The sequence below is a fragment of the Hevea brasiliensis genome, chromosome 18 (genome assembly GCF_030052815.1).
Source record: "Hevea brasiliensis isolate MT/VB/25A 57/8 chromosome 18, ASM3005281v1, whole genome shotgun sequence".
Classification (NCBI taxonomy): Eukaryota; Viridiplantae; Streptophyta; class Magnoliopsida; order Malpighiales; family Euphorbiaceae; genus Hevea; species Hevea brasiliensis.
The window spans coordinates 42,348,911-42,364,547 of NC_079510.1; the positions used below are offsets into that span (position 1 = coordinate 42,348,911).

Here is a 15,637-nt window from a genome sequence, read left to right on the forward strand (position 1 = left end):
TTTGGTCGTTTTCTCAAAGCTTAGGTCATTTTGGCAAAATTGCCAATTTTTGGTTTTGGAGTTCTAAGTTGCACTATTCCATTGGTCAATCTACTGTTGGAATTTGACAAAACTTCATTCATAGAAAATTTTCCTTATTGTCTTAAGTGTATTCTCATTTTTGGATCACCTCAATCGGAGTTTTGTAGCTCAAGTTATGGCCAAAATAAAATTACTGTTCACGTGCACTGTTTATGCTGAGATTTTAGGTTCTGGCAGATTTTGATCCAACTTTGGTCAGTAATTTGATTAAGTTAAGTTCATAATTTGGTCTAAATTTATTCATATGAAATGTTCTACTATGTCTTAGGTTTCCATCGGTTCAAGAATCGCCTAAATCGGAGTTTTGTAGAGAGAGTTATAACCCTTCAAACATTACTGCTCAATAGAAATTCTGCAGAGTTGCAGGTTTGGTAACTCAACTTTGCTCAATAATTTGAATGGGTTAATGGCACAATTTGGGGTGGTGTTCTTCATAACAGTTTTAGATCTATACCTTATCTAATTGCTGGTAAAATTTCAGGTCAATTTGACCTTCCTAGCTCGAGTTATGACCAAATGAACGGTTACTGTTCATTTGGTCAGTTTGGTGCAGTGGCAGCCTGCTCTCATTTCACTTTGGTCAATTTGTTCACCCAGTTTTGGTCAGTTTTTGGGCATGGTTCCTTAATGAAAATTATGCTCTTTTATGTCTATTTTCATCCCCAATTTGTGGCATATCAATTGGACTTGTAAAATTTGAGTTTTGGTCCTTCAAAGTGGGTTTGGTCATGCTGCCAGCAGCATGACCATTGGACCTACGAATTTGGTTTTCATTCCAACAATTCCCACACATCTCTTTTGGTCATTATTGACCATTTTTCAGTCCACAACTGGTCAAAGATATCATTTATGCATTTCTACAAAATTTGCCTCAAACCCTAGGCCTCCAAACCCTAATTCACTTAATTATTGTAATTAATCACACTTAATGGTTTTAATGCTAATCATTCAACACCAATAAGCTCACATACACCTTTAAATTCACCAAGTTCATGCATACACATCCTCAAACCCTAGTTGACTAAAATTTAGGTTTGGTCCTTCAACAATTTATTTCATTTCATTTTTCTACAATTTCTAGTGTAATTCAACTACTTAATTATGAATTTAAACATAATATTAAAAACTAACCACTAACCTCTTTTGTTGAATTTCTCCCTCTTCAAATCTTCTTTCTTTCCTCCTCTTTTTGTTGTCAAGATGCTTGTCAAAGTCCAAGAACAAGACTTACTTAAAGGAGTTTGGGAGTTTATAAAATAAAATCAAGCTTTTGAAAGCTTGAGATGGGTGTTAATGGTGAAAAGGGAAATGAGAGAAATGAGGGAGAAGGAGTGACGGGAATGAAGTAATCAAAAAATTTTTTCTTTTCTTTTCTTTTATCTATTTTGCTTATGGAAGACCACAAAAACTTAATTTAATAAGTATTTAATTAATTCCTTTTATGGCATCATGCATGATGTCATCACCTTTTTGCTTTTTGATTTTCCTCTCTCTTTTTTTTTTCTATTTTTCTATTAGTTCTTTAATTTAATTCTCGACTCTGAAATTTTCTTTTCTTCGATTTTATTTGACAGTTAGGTCAAGAGTTAGCTCTCGGGGTCCATTGACCAAATTGCCCCTCGCCGGTTCATCCCGGTTTGCAAATAATTTCATATTTCTTCCGGCTCCCTGACCTAATTATTTGACTGGCTTAACAGTTCTTTTTCGTGATTTTCTCATTTCCACTGTGTCTATAAGGGTCTTAAGGACGGCAGCGTCACTTTTTACAGTTCGAAATTTGAGTTTAAGACGACTTCGCCGTCGTTCCCGAGGAGGTCACTCATCGCTGTGACTCTCGGCTCGTTTAACTTCTTATGTTCTGTTTTTATTATTTATAGTTAACTAATTAAACATTACTAATTATTTGTGTTTATGGCTTCTCAAGTTGTCTTAAGTGTGGCTCTAATCTCCTTAATTGTCCGGACCGACACTGGTCACCAGAACAGTGAAATCTACCAGGCTATGCAAACGGGGGTGTTACACTTTTGGCCATAAGCCTCACGGTTTTGTCCCATAGGTGGAATGGAGAACTTCCCAGGAGGTCACTCATCCTAGGATTTCTCTCAAGCGAGCACGCTTAACCCTGGAGTTCTTCCAACTCTCTAGGCCATTCCACCAAAAAGCGCCTCTTATGATTAGCTCCCCCTATTTTATATATCATTACTTTTTGAACCTAAGACCATCTCCATGCTTTGCCGATGTGGGATTTGCCTAAGGGACCTTTCTCCCCCCCCCCCCCCTTTTGGGACTCAGCGTCCTCGCTGAGGTTTGCCCTACCATCACCCAAGAGGACACGCGAGCGGCTCTGATACCAATTGTAACGATCGAGCTCCAACCACTAGAGAAATTGTCCGCTTTGGCTATAAGCCTCACGGTTTTGTCCCATAGGTGGAATGGAGAACTTCCCAGGAGGTCACCCATCCTAGGATTTCTCTCAAGCGAGCACGCTTAACCCTGGAGTTCTTCCAACTCTCCAGGCCGTTCCACCAAAAGGCGCCTCTTGTGATTAGTTCCTTTATTTTATATATCATTACTTTTTGAACCCAAGACCATCTCCGTGCTTTGCCGATGTGGGGTTTCCCTAAGGGACCTTTATTGGTATCATAGCCGCTCGCGTGTCCTCTTGGGTGATGGTGGGGCAAACCTCAGCGAGGACGTTGAGTCCCGAAAGGGGGGGAGAAAGGTCCCTTAGGCAAATCCCACATCGACAAAGTACGGAGATAGTCTTGGGTTCAAAAAGTAATGATATATAAAATAGGGAAACTAATCACAAGAGGCGCCTTTTGGTGGAATGGCCTGGAGAGTTGGAAGAACTCTAGGATTAAGCGTGCTCACTTGAAAGAAATCCTAGGATGAGTGACCTCCTGGGAAGTTCTCCATTCCACCTATGAGACAAAACAGTGAGGCTTATAGCCAAAACAGACAATTCCGCTAGTGGTTGGAGCCCGATCATTACATTTCTGGTGCCGAATCACCGTGAGGACAGTGGTGCTCAAACCCCCATGCCTCCAGCTTCCTTTTTCGACTCCTCTCATCGGATTCCATGGAGTTTTCTAACGAGGGAGAGAAGAGAGAGAAAACTGTAGGTAGAAACTTCTGGGGCCAAAGATCCGAGACCATTGATGAGCTCAGGGCAACGAAACCTTCGAGATGGGACCAACCTTGCTCCGATCGGACATCGTTTGAAAAATGCGATCATCGGACGGTCTAGATAGCTCGTTGAGATTTTTTGGCCTTTTCAATTCCAGTAAATTAAAAATAATTATATGATAATTATTAATAATTTATGAGCTTCATTTAAGTGCGATTGGATCGAGGATAGCTCACTAGCAATCGGGATTGAGTTTTGGATCTAGTATGAGTGTCTGACGAGTTATCTCGGAAAGGGGTCGTGTTTAAAGTCATTCCTAGTGTTTTCAAACATTTCAAATGCATTCCAGGTAGCAGAATTTACAAAGGCAGTCCCTAACTCAAGTTGTAGAGTTTGTGCTTTGATTAAACTAGCTGGTTAAATCTGTAAAATATTTATGACTTAGTAAAATGACTGTAATTAATATAAGGACAATGTAGAGGACCTTCAAGAATATTTTTATAATTTTTAAAGTACTGAAAATAATTATTTGAACTGTAAAGGAGTTAGGGACCCGAGTTGAAATTTGGAGGATTGGACTTAAATTATGATTCTTGTAGGCCCTGGATGTATATTATAATTATTGTTGTGGTCCTGAGGTCCTGTGTATTGTTATTGTTGTATTTTTCTTGCAAGGGAGTTAGGCCTAATTATAGGGAAGACTCTGTTGAAATTTCGGCAAGACCTTAGAAATTATTTTTGCTTCTTTAATTAAATTAATTGGCTATTTCTATCAGTAAATTGAAAGAGGTTAGTGTCTGTATGGGTGACTGGTACCGACTTGTCTTTCTTCTCTCCAACCATACCATCTACAATCGGATTGACTAGTATGTGAGTTAGATATTAATTATTTTTATAATTTTAATAATAATTATATATCTGGTATGTTCATGCATTTTATAAATATTTAATTATATACATGAATAGTTAATATATAGGGGCATTTTAATTGTTACATATTTAATTATTGATATTTATTTGTTAATGCCACCCTGAGGATAATTTGAAGTTGAGTGTGTTATTTATATATGGTATATATGGATATATATTGGACGGGTAGTCACGGTTTGAGCTAGTCTCGCTAGAATCCAGTCTTTATGGATATGAAAAGATGGGGTGAGTACGGTTTTGAGTTGATCTCACTAGCCCCTACACTTGAATTATTAAGTGAAAGTTTGGCTTGAGTTGACCTCGTTGGCAAGTATTGGATTAAAAAAACTGTATAAGGGATCAGCTCCCATATATATATTGATGTGACACACTGAGTGTGTGAGTAGCTCTAAATTATCTTCTCGTACGAATATTGAATGAATTATCTTTATATGTAATGGATGTGCATTTCATGGTAGGATTGCACTAGTTTTAGATAGTTATAGAAATTACATCTGTAATCAATATCTAAACTCTCTGAATCGAATGCTCATTCTGGTTCAAATATTTTCTTTTCAAGTTGCAGGATGAGCAAGTTTATTTTTCAAGTCAAATCTATATTTTCCTCTGCAGGTTGTACTTCTTAGTTTAATAGTTTTAATTATGTTTATTTATTTATTTATCTATTCATTTAATTATTAGAACTTCGTTGTGACACTGGTTTATGAATATATTGTATTGATTAATGATATGAAATAGTTTATAGATGCTGTGTAACAGGATTAAGCTAGACTCTCCTAATAGGCGATTTCTGATAGAAATCAAGTTGAGTTGGCTTAGATAAATTTATAATATTTTATTTTATTTTGTTTACATGTTGGGTTTTGATCTTAATCCTGGTTATGGTTTTGGAAACAGTGAGACTTACTATAAGCCTCGAGAGTTTTATACTAGCCCAGGTCCTAGTGCCGGTTCGACCCATAGAATTGGGTAGTGATAATATTTATATAGTTTGTAGTAGGTGTCTATTTTGATAGGACAGCGTAATCACCTTTAATGCAAACATTTTGGCTTCAAGCTTTATTTAGGCAAAGGAAAATGAAATGGAGATTGGAGAAATGTTCCTTAAAATTCCTTATATTTTTGTGTGTGTGTGTGTGTGAGAGAGAGAGAGAGAGTCATGTGCAAGAAACAGGAGTGGCAAATGAGTGATAACCATAATTACAAGAAACAGTAAGACTAGATATTATACGAGGTTAATGTTGTCCCACATTTGTTTGGATGAGGTATTTGAGCTATATATAAAATTTATGCATATAATTATTAAATTTGAATTAAATTAGTTAGTTGAACTAGTGAATCAGTGAATCGACCCTTAAATCGGTCTTTATTTGTAATTAAATTAGATAAGGAAGTGATCTAGCATGACCCAGTAGTTAAAATAGTGAACTACTGAGACTCAGCTGGTTCAATTATTTAATAAAATTTTCATTTTTTTGAAAAAAAAATTTAGTATAAAAAATTAAACTCAAAATATCATAAAAAGTCTTTAAAATTAAAATTAATTGAGCTAGCTTGACAGTTATGTGTTCTATATTTTAAGATATTTATTTTTAATATATACTTAATATTTAGAATTATACATTTATAGAAATTTTTATACATTATATTACTTAGTATTTTTATATAAAATTTATAATTTTTAACTTAATAAATATTGAAGTTTTATTTTAAATAATTAAAATTTAATTAATTATATTATTTATATTAATATATTTTTTTATTTAATTAATTTGTATTTTTAATTAATTTTTAATAATTTACTGATTGAACTACTGACCCATTCACTATATTTATTTACTGGCTCAACTTCTGGGCCGGATTTAATAACAATGCTTATACAAATGTTCTTCTTTCAAGTTAGTTTTTTTTAAGTAGAGTTAGAACAAATTCTTTTTTAAATTCTTATCAATATTATATTTAAAAGGCAAATATTAATATTGAGGGTTAAATTAAAAACTACTTTTTTAAAGATTAAAATTTATAAAAATAATATTTAATTTTTAATTTTTTAATTTTCTATTAAATACATTCTTTTAAGTGATAAATTTCTTCTTCCAAACAAAAGCACTGCCCAAGTTTCACAGCTAATATTCTTTCGGCAAATTTTCTTACTTTCACGAGTTGTGGACTTGAAACTCAACAAACCAAATGACTTGGTCAGAATAATTGTTTATGAAAACAGTCTTCTTTAGACGGCCCAATTATGAGGGTAGTTGATAGAAATGTGGAGGAGAAGGAGCGGTCCGTAACTTCAAGTTTGTTGTAAACGGGTAGGATTGGGCTCCTATATATGGCCAATGCAGTCAACCAATAGAGTCCTTGTCGTATCAACTTGGGCAGCTGAAGACTGATTTGGGGAACCCAATTGAGGAATGTTCAAAGATGGGCACATCCTCTCTCATAGACTCCATTCTTTATTTGAAGGTGATATTAAAATTTAGGTTTTTTCAGTTTTTCAATGTGTAATGCTCGTAGGATTGACTGAAATTGCCTCAATTCATCACCATCTCCAATTCTTATGTTTGGGATTGCACCATCCCCCAGCTTGATACTATTTTGTACTCCTAGCATGGTAATTAAATGTGATAGTATAAGAAGACAGAAATTCAAACATTCTTCTTTCCTTTTTTTTTTAAACCAAAATATAAAAATAAAAATTCAAATAAACCATTCTCTTTTATCTATTAAATAGGTTATATTTGATGTAATATATATAATGTCATCTAATTACATAATAAAAGGGCAATGTAATATAATTTAATTTTCATTGCATTCACATTATTGTAAAAATAAAAATAGATATAATATAATGTAAGATAATTTTATTTTAATATTTTTTTATTAGCATAGTTATTAAATTTAAACTGAATCGGTCTTCAAAATGGTTTGAGTTTATAATTAAACTAGATAAAAAGGGAATCCGATGTAACTCAGTCGACTCGATGGTTAAACCAGTGAATCGGTATAATTCGATTGATCTAATTAGTTCAATTAATCAATGGAATCAATATTTTTTTAGTGTTGATGAGAATTAAATTCAAAATTTCATAAAAAAATTTTAAAATCAAAACCAATTGAGCTAACATTATAGTTTTGTGTTTGTAATTTTAATATATATATTATTCTATAATAATATAATAAATTTTACAAAGTAATTTATTTATTTATTTTTAAAATATACTTCATATTTCATAAAAATTAAAAAGATAATTATATATTTTTAAAAAAAATTATATGTATTATATTACTTGAATACTTTAATATAAAATTTAAAAATACTATTAAAATTTATGTAAATATAATTTAATAAATATTAAAGTTTGATTTTAAATAATTAAAATTTTAATTTATTCATTTATTTATATATATTAATAAGTGTTATATTTAATTATTTTTAATTAATATATATATATTTAATTAACTTTTTTAATAATCCTTTGATTAAATCACTGATTCATTAATTTAGTCTCTTCATGGATTTAACCTCTGGATTGAATTTAATAACACTATGATGATAATAATAAGAGAATATAATAACGGTGATGAATAGTAGTTAGACGGTGATGATCGGATCTAAGTAATAGTGGTAATAGTGTTAATGGTAATTAAGTGATAATTATGATAAAAAAATTAGGAAAATAAATCAAAACAAGCATTTATCATTACATATATTATTTTTATATGTAAGTCATTAAATTTAAATAATTATAATACTTTTAAAAGCTTTATTCTATAAATGGAGATCGCTCTGTCCGGGGAAAGAACCTTCTTCCCCTTAGAGGATATTCGAGGAAAAAAAAAAACATAGAGATTCTGATGGGATTCAACTTATTAGGGTTGTGCACGATTCTTGGGATTTTAAATCGAATTAAAAAATTATATTGAATCAATGGGAATCGTATCAAACTGAAGTTATTTTGATACTTTAATTTGATTCTGATTATTTACTAAAAATCGAACTGAAACTGAATCAAGAACCAAACTTATACATATATTTTTTTATCTTTTTAAATGTACTATATACTTTTAATATATATATATATATATAATGATAAACTAAATACAACCTAATTTTATATTTTATTTCTCTATATTTTCTTAATAATTGTAGTTACATTAAATTACATTATAATTTTTAATTATAAATATGCTATTATACCATATATATGATAATTCATAATTATATTTGTATCTTATAATTAAACATTACATAATTAATAAATAATTAAAATGTATACTATATGATATATTTATACTATTATATTATATAATATATTTAATTCTAAATTATATATGCACTTTATAGTTAAATATTATATAATTTAAAAATAACTAAAATATACATTATATAATATTTTATGTATTAATAACCCAATTCAAAACTTAAATATTAATAAGAAATAATTACATCAAAATTTTCAAGAATCAAGAATCGAAATTGAAGCTGTACTAAATCGAATCAGAATCGAAGAACTAAGAATCGTATCGAACTAAGAACCGTATCGAATTGAAAATGAAACAACGAAGAATCAAACTAGAACCACATTGAAATTTCATTTCTATTTTGATTTCTAGGCAGATCCCAAGTCAAACTGGAGCTGCACACTCCTATAACTTCCTACGGCCCAGATTTTTTTTTTTTTTTTTAGAAGAACTAATTTTGTATTGGAAGCTCAAACACTTCACGTAGAATAGCACATACAATGGGATGAGCAACTTCCTCCATTCAAGTACTCCCGGCATCTACTGAGCTAATAGCTAACTTAGCAAGGAAATGGACAACACCATTAACTTCACAAATGTCCGAGAAACATTAAAATTTGGTGTATACTTGTTTTTATTATAAAAAATAAAACTATTTTATTATGAAAATAAGATAATTTAACAAAATTTTATAATTTATTTTATAAAATTTTGGTAAACTGATATTTTTTAAATAATTAATTATAAACTTAATAAAAATGTAAAATTTATTTATATTATATTTATTTATATTGAATTTTTTACTAAATTGATTTTAATTATAGATAAATATGAATTTTTTTTTTACATTTAATTTATATATCTTTAACAATCAGAATGATTGGTTAATTTGATATATTATAAAATTGATCACAATTTGATATTCATACAGGTGGATAATATGATGATAGGGCTTAATTTCTCATGAGTTGACTGACTTTGGCACTTATATATATATATATATATATATATATACACACACACACATTCTTGGACCCTTTGATTGGAAATTCAACACTAATGTGAAAATGGCTACTTTCATATTTAGAGGACCACATTATTCCATGTCCATGAGTTTCATCTAAAAGGAGATGATCGTGATTTAATTGGCCTTAGAAAATCTTTTAATTCTAGATGGCCATGCAAGAAAATAATGTCTTGCAGCCAGTTACATGTAGTATGGGATGATAGTTTTTGACCTTCAATCTTCTGTTTACATCTTTTAATTATACAAGAAGACAACCTTTTTTCATTTTCACTTGTTAGTGTCATTATCCTCTCTCTATAACAATAATCATATTCTATATCAATCACCATTAAAATTTGTCTCAGTAAATCCAAAATTAAAGCATATCCACGAGATAGAGACCATTTAAATTTTTTTAATATTATGCTCACTAAAAATTCATTGTGCCTTGGACCAATTGGAATATCTTCATTTTTCACAATATGGGAGATGTTACATTGAAAGTTAATTTATAATTTCATTTTAAAATACCAATTTTTTAAATTTTATTTAATCAAAATTTTTTATTGAATTGAATGGACTGAACCAATCAATCCTAAAAACATTGGTCAAATTCAGGCAATTCACAAAAATACATTTTCTTGCTTCATGTATTAGTTGTTATTTAAGAATTCAATATTTTTTTTTTCAATTTTTTATTTAAAAGCTAACTTAATTCCAAAAATTGTAATTGATAAAAAAAAAAAAAACACTTTATCAGTTACAATCCTCTTTTGATTTCATATTTGTTTTAAAAACCAAAAATAAAATTACACAATAAATATGCAAATTTAATTCAAGAAAAGGGAAAAGGACAACTATATTTGAAAAAAAAAAAGAAATATATATTATCCCATTTGAGAGACCAAATCATACATAACATTCTAAAGGAAAAAATATATATTTACATTTTGATTCCCATAATTTGATAAGTATGGTTGGAATGATCATTTTGCCCTAGAAAGGTATATTTTCATTTTTCAATGTTCAAAGGCCATATGATTTGGTCTTATAAATCGGTATACGTAGTTTAATTAATTTATAATATAATATAAATAATGATGCAAACTAATTATTATACTACTTAATTACGTACCCTTTAATCGTCAAAACTTTATTTTGACTATAATATTAAATTAAAAAAAATCCATGCAGATTGAAATAGTTCATAAGAATTCATTAAAAATTGCATAATATTTTTCATATGTACACGTGATATCAACTAAGCAAATAGAGTGCAATTACTAGTAACCAAAAAGTTTGAAAAGTTTACGAACTTTCTTATTTAAATTTAATTTATTATGAATTTAAAATATAAAATATATAATAAAATTTATATATTAAATATTTAAATTTTATATATTTATATTTTAAGTTAATAATAACCCAATAAATTTTCCACAATAACTAAACCCAACTATTCTCAATACGTAGCCCTTTCACTGACCACAAATACGTGGTCTTCATTATTTAATGAAGGGTTAAGACAGAACAGTGAACAAGTCTTGTACAGCTAGAATATAATATATAGTTATCAAACTCGGACCCACCAAAATACAAGATTTTTCTTTCCTCATTTGCGAGATTTTTCACAATAAAAGTATAGTGCAATTTATTATCAATTAAAATTATAAGTTTTTAAGTTCGAAAAATTCAACATGATGTTCATTCTTATTATTTGTCTAAAAAAATTAATTTTATGTGTATAAATTAATCAGAGAATACCTTGACTATAATTACGAGATTAAAAAAATCATTATTATTAAATAATAATATTTAATTTGGACAACGTAGCGAAAATGCCTTAAGAGTATTAAGAAAATTTTCATAACTTGTAATGAAACTTCAGAGCTGAGTCCAATTTGATTACCCTTTTTTTTTTCTTCTATTTTTAATTAGGAAACTTCAAAACTTGTTCCAAATAATTGTGTCCCAGGTCACAACTGATGAGCTCAGAAGTTAACCATCCATCCATCTTCAGAGTATTATATACATATGATATATATACATATTCTTGGGTGTTTTAATTGGAAATTCAACACCAGCTAATGTGAAAATGGCTACTTTCATATATAGCGTATATTCAACGTTCAAGATTTTAATCTAATTAACAGGAGATGATCGTGGTTTGGCCGTAGAAAATCTTTTAGTTCTAGATGGCCAGATAAGAAAATAATGTCTTGCAGCCAGTTATATACAGTATCGGCTTATAGTTTTTGACCTTCAAACCCTACAAGACAATCTTTTTCATTTTCACATGTTAATGTCATTATCTAATTCTCTCTATAATGTTCGGCTATCAATCTAACCACCATTAAAATTTGTCTCAATAAATCCAAAATTCATTCATGAAAATTTTAAATCATGAAAATTGTTATACAGGGTTGGTGATTAATGATAGGTTAGTATTTTAAATCATGAAAATTTTATGTTAATTTTCTAGTTTAAATGGCTCTGATATTAATTATAACTCTTTAATTTTAATTGATTCAAATAATTTACAGGATTTAAACCACTGGAGCTAAAATAGTTGGTGGGACTTGTATCCCACCGCTTGAGATATTAAATAAGAAGTCAATAAAATTTTGTTTTAACAATGCTCCTTCATTGAAGGTGTTTTTAATTTGTGAGATATTAGTTCTAGATGGATTGTCCACTGAATCAATTAAATTAAGAATCAAATTAATAATTTATTTGTTTAGTTTAATTTTTTTTATTTATTTTATATAATCTCATTTTAAAATATATAATAATTTTTTTAATTTTAAATTTTATTTAATCAAATTTTTTATTGAATTGAATCGACAACTGAACTAGTCAGTTGGTTCAATCTTAAAAACATTAGCCCAAAAAATACATTATCTTTGCTTCATGTAAAATTAATTCTAAGTAAATTGTATATGTAAAGTCAGGAGTTTAAATTTTAAAGTTGTCATTATTAAGACTTGAGAACTCCCGATAGAAATTGCATACTTAAAATGAAAAAAAAATTTATTTTTCTAAAATTGTTTTATTTTATTTAAAAGCTAACTTTATACTGAAAAATTGTAATTGATAAATGGAGGGATTTCCATAACTCTAATTAAAAAAAAAGACTATCAACTACAATCCTCTTTTAGTTTTATGTATATATTAAAAATAAAATTACACAATAAATACATAAATTTAATTCAAGAAAGGAAAAAAAGGAAAATAATATTTTGCAAAAAATTATATAAAAGCGATCCCATTTGGGAGACCAAATCATACATTACATATGATAGAGAAAAAAAAAATTTACTTTTGATCTGATCTAAATAAAAAAATCTTTAATTTATAATATATAAATAATGATGCTAACTAATTATTATACTACTTAATTACCTTTAACCATCAAAACTTTATTTTGACTATATCATTAAATTAAAAAAAAATCAATTCAGATTGAAATAGTACATAAGAATTCATTAAAAATTGCATAACATTTTCCATATATGCACACTATATCAACTAAGCAAATAGAGTGCAATTACCATGAACTCGAAATCCGGCTTCAAAATTTCTAGAAATCCAACAAATTTTCCACAAAATTTCTAGAAAACCCAAAAAAGAAATACAACACGAAATTATGTGCGAGATATAGAGAATATAATAATAGACACATATATCAATTCAACATCTTTGTTAAATGGAGATCACATAAGTTTTTATTGCACTACAAAAATCGATAGTGATTAATAAGAGTTTTAATTTAATGGAATTAGAATAATCTTTATAGTTATGAGGTTTTGAGTTCAAATCAGAGTTAAATAATGACTTTAATTTAACGATATTAGAGTAATCTTTTATGATGATGAGATTTTGAGTTTCACTCAAAGTTAGATGGTGACTTTTATCTTTCTCTCAATTCTATATAGCTTAAATTATCAAGTGTTAATAGCATTAAATTAAGCCAGCCTAAAATATTAAGTGTTAATAACATTAAATTAAGGTGGCTGTGGCTGCGGTGCATGTGGGAAGACCGGAGACTAGAGTCTTTTTTATTACCATTTATTCTCTTGTTTTTGAATTTTTCCCCTAGTAAAAAGCAAATCAGATTTTACTCATGCATTGCTTCCTCCATGGAAGCAAGGTTTCTAATGTAAAGAAAAACAAAGTCTGTTTAATTTATTGATTAAGATTAGTCGTTGGCAATCAATGACCTGTAGTTAAAAAGACTAAATTAATAATTAAAAAATTCAACTTTCACGGTATACTTATCATTTTAACTCATTAATTTTTTTTAAAAAAAGTTGATTTAGAACTTGTTCACCAAACTAATAAAGTCAATCATTGGAAACCCAAAAGCCCACCGTATGCTATATTTTTCCCTGTAATATTGCTCATTCAAATAGTCAAGCACCAACTCTTGTAATACGGTTAGTATTTGAATGGTAAATTTTTTTTTAATAATTTCTAGTATACTAAAAGAAAATAATAGTGATTGTATAACTTATTTAATGATAATCTATTTATTAAGGCATTGCAATTAATTAATTATTAATAAGACATTCCTCACAAAACACGACTTATTCAAATCCAAGATAGCAAGCTAGAGATGCAAGAGAAATCACTGTGTGAATGGCAAGATCTGCAATTGCATACGTATGCATTTTTTTTTCTTATGGAACATGAACTAAAAGCAAATATGGTTTAAGCCTTCTTGGTAAAATTGATTCTAAGCGGTTCCCTCAATTTGAATTAAAAGGGCCTTTTGAGGTCCTTGAAATCTGAAGAATCAATACACTCCAATCTCTCCCTATGAGGGTTCAACATCTTCAATAATTCAGTTGCTTTCTCTTTGGTTCTCTCCCCACAACCAACCTGTAAGAGCAGCAAGAGCTTTTGAAAAGCACCCACTTGAAGAGCCTCAAGAAGAACACCTCCCTCTTGCCTCTTCTGAGCCTTGCAAAGCTTCCATAAAATGGAGACAGAGAACTCAGTCGCCAAATCTGAAACTCTATGAATTTTCTTGACTAGAACTGGGATAGTTAGAGAATGGTCATTCATCTTCTCTCTCCCTTCATCACAGCTACAGATTCCATCAAGAACGCCTAACCCCTTTTCGCATACGCTTCTTTCGGTATCTACAACCATCTCTACCAGCAATGAGATCAAACCCATATCTACAAATTTGGTAATCGCCTTCACATTTGTAGGGGTTGATGTGACCATCTGATAAATGGTCACCAGAGAAGCTTTTGTTGCAGCAGGACAAATGGGTTCCTTAATCAGCTTAAACAATCCCTCTGTAGCTCCTTCAGTTGCTGATAAAACCTCCAATTTTTTGGTATCCGACGAAACAAGCTCTTTAAGCACCAAAACTGCGTTTCTTCTCCCAGATAAATCTCCTCCCTTCAAGAACCAGACTAAACAATCCATGGAAGCAGCCGAGCCAAGGTGGCTGTTGGCCTCTCCATCAAGAGGGAACATTAATGTCAGAGTCGACAATATTTCCTCCAAAACCGTAGCATTTTCATTGAAACATGCTCTCGAGAACTCTTCAAAAGCAGCTGATAATACACTACCTGTCCCATTACTCACAAAACGTTTTTTGTTCCTTTCGCTTTCCTTCATCAGGGTCTTGATCTTGGCCACCAAATTTCGGCATCCAACTTGATCCCCTCCTTTACAAGCCGCTGCAGTAATCTTTGCCTGAATTTTCAAAACCTCAACAGAACTCACAGGAATTCTAGGCGTAGGAATCCTTTCAATCCCATAAGACCTATTCTCCACGCACCAATCTTGTATCATTTTACGTATACTATGATTTGGTATAGGCTCAAGACTCCTCAAAACCTGGTTGGTGATGGGGCAGGTTACATTCCCAGCCTCTATCCACTTCTCTATACTCTCACGATCATAAGTAATCCCAGTCGACAAAGTCACCGGATCCTTCATCAAATCCAACGATATAGGGCAGCGAAAATCTTTCGGTATGGCCAGCTCCATGTCGATGCAGTGTTCACCCTCTAGCCGCTGCTTCTCTGCTGCACGGCGGGCCGCCCTCCTCCTCCTCCAGGTAGAGATCATGATGAAATGCAATAGTACTCAAGAAATCAAAGAAAGCGTCTGTTCTTGCTGCGTTGTTTAATTGGTGATAGTTTCTTGTTAGAAAGGAGTATATATAGAGAGAAGGTTTGTGCTGTGTCACATGGGGACGAGTTTGTTCAACATTCAAAATACAC

The 15,637-nt window shown here is 30.3% G+C and overlaps 1 protein-coding gene across 1 annotated transcript; it reads right to left on the reverse strand.

Annotated features, from left to right (window-relative positions):
• Positions 1–14,027: 14,027 nt before the first annotated feature.
• Positions 14,028–15,637, reverse strand: LOC110636060 (U-box domain-containing protein 21). Its single transcript, XM_021785588.2, has one exon. It carries the CDS (start codon positions 15,480–15,482, stop codon positions 14,151–14,153), a length of 1,332 nt encoding a protein of 443 aa, XP_021641280.2. The 5' UTR covers positions 15,483–15,637; the 3' UTR covers positions 14,028–14,150.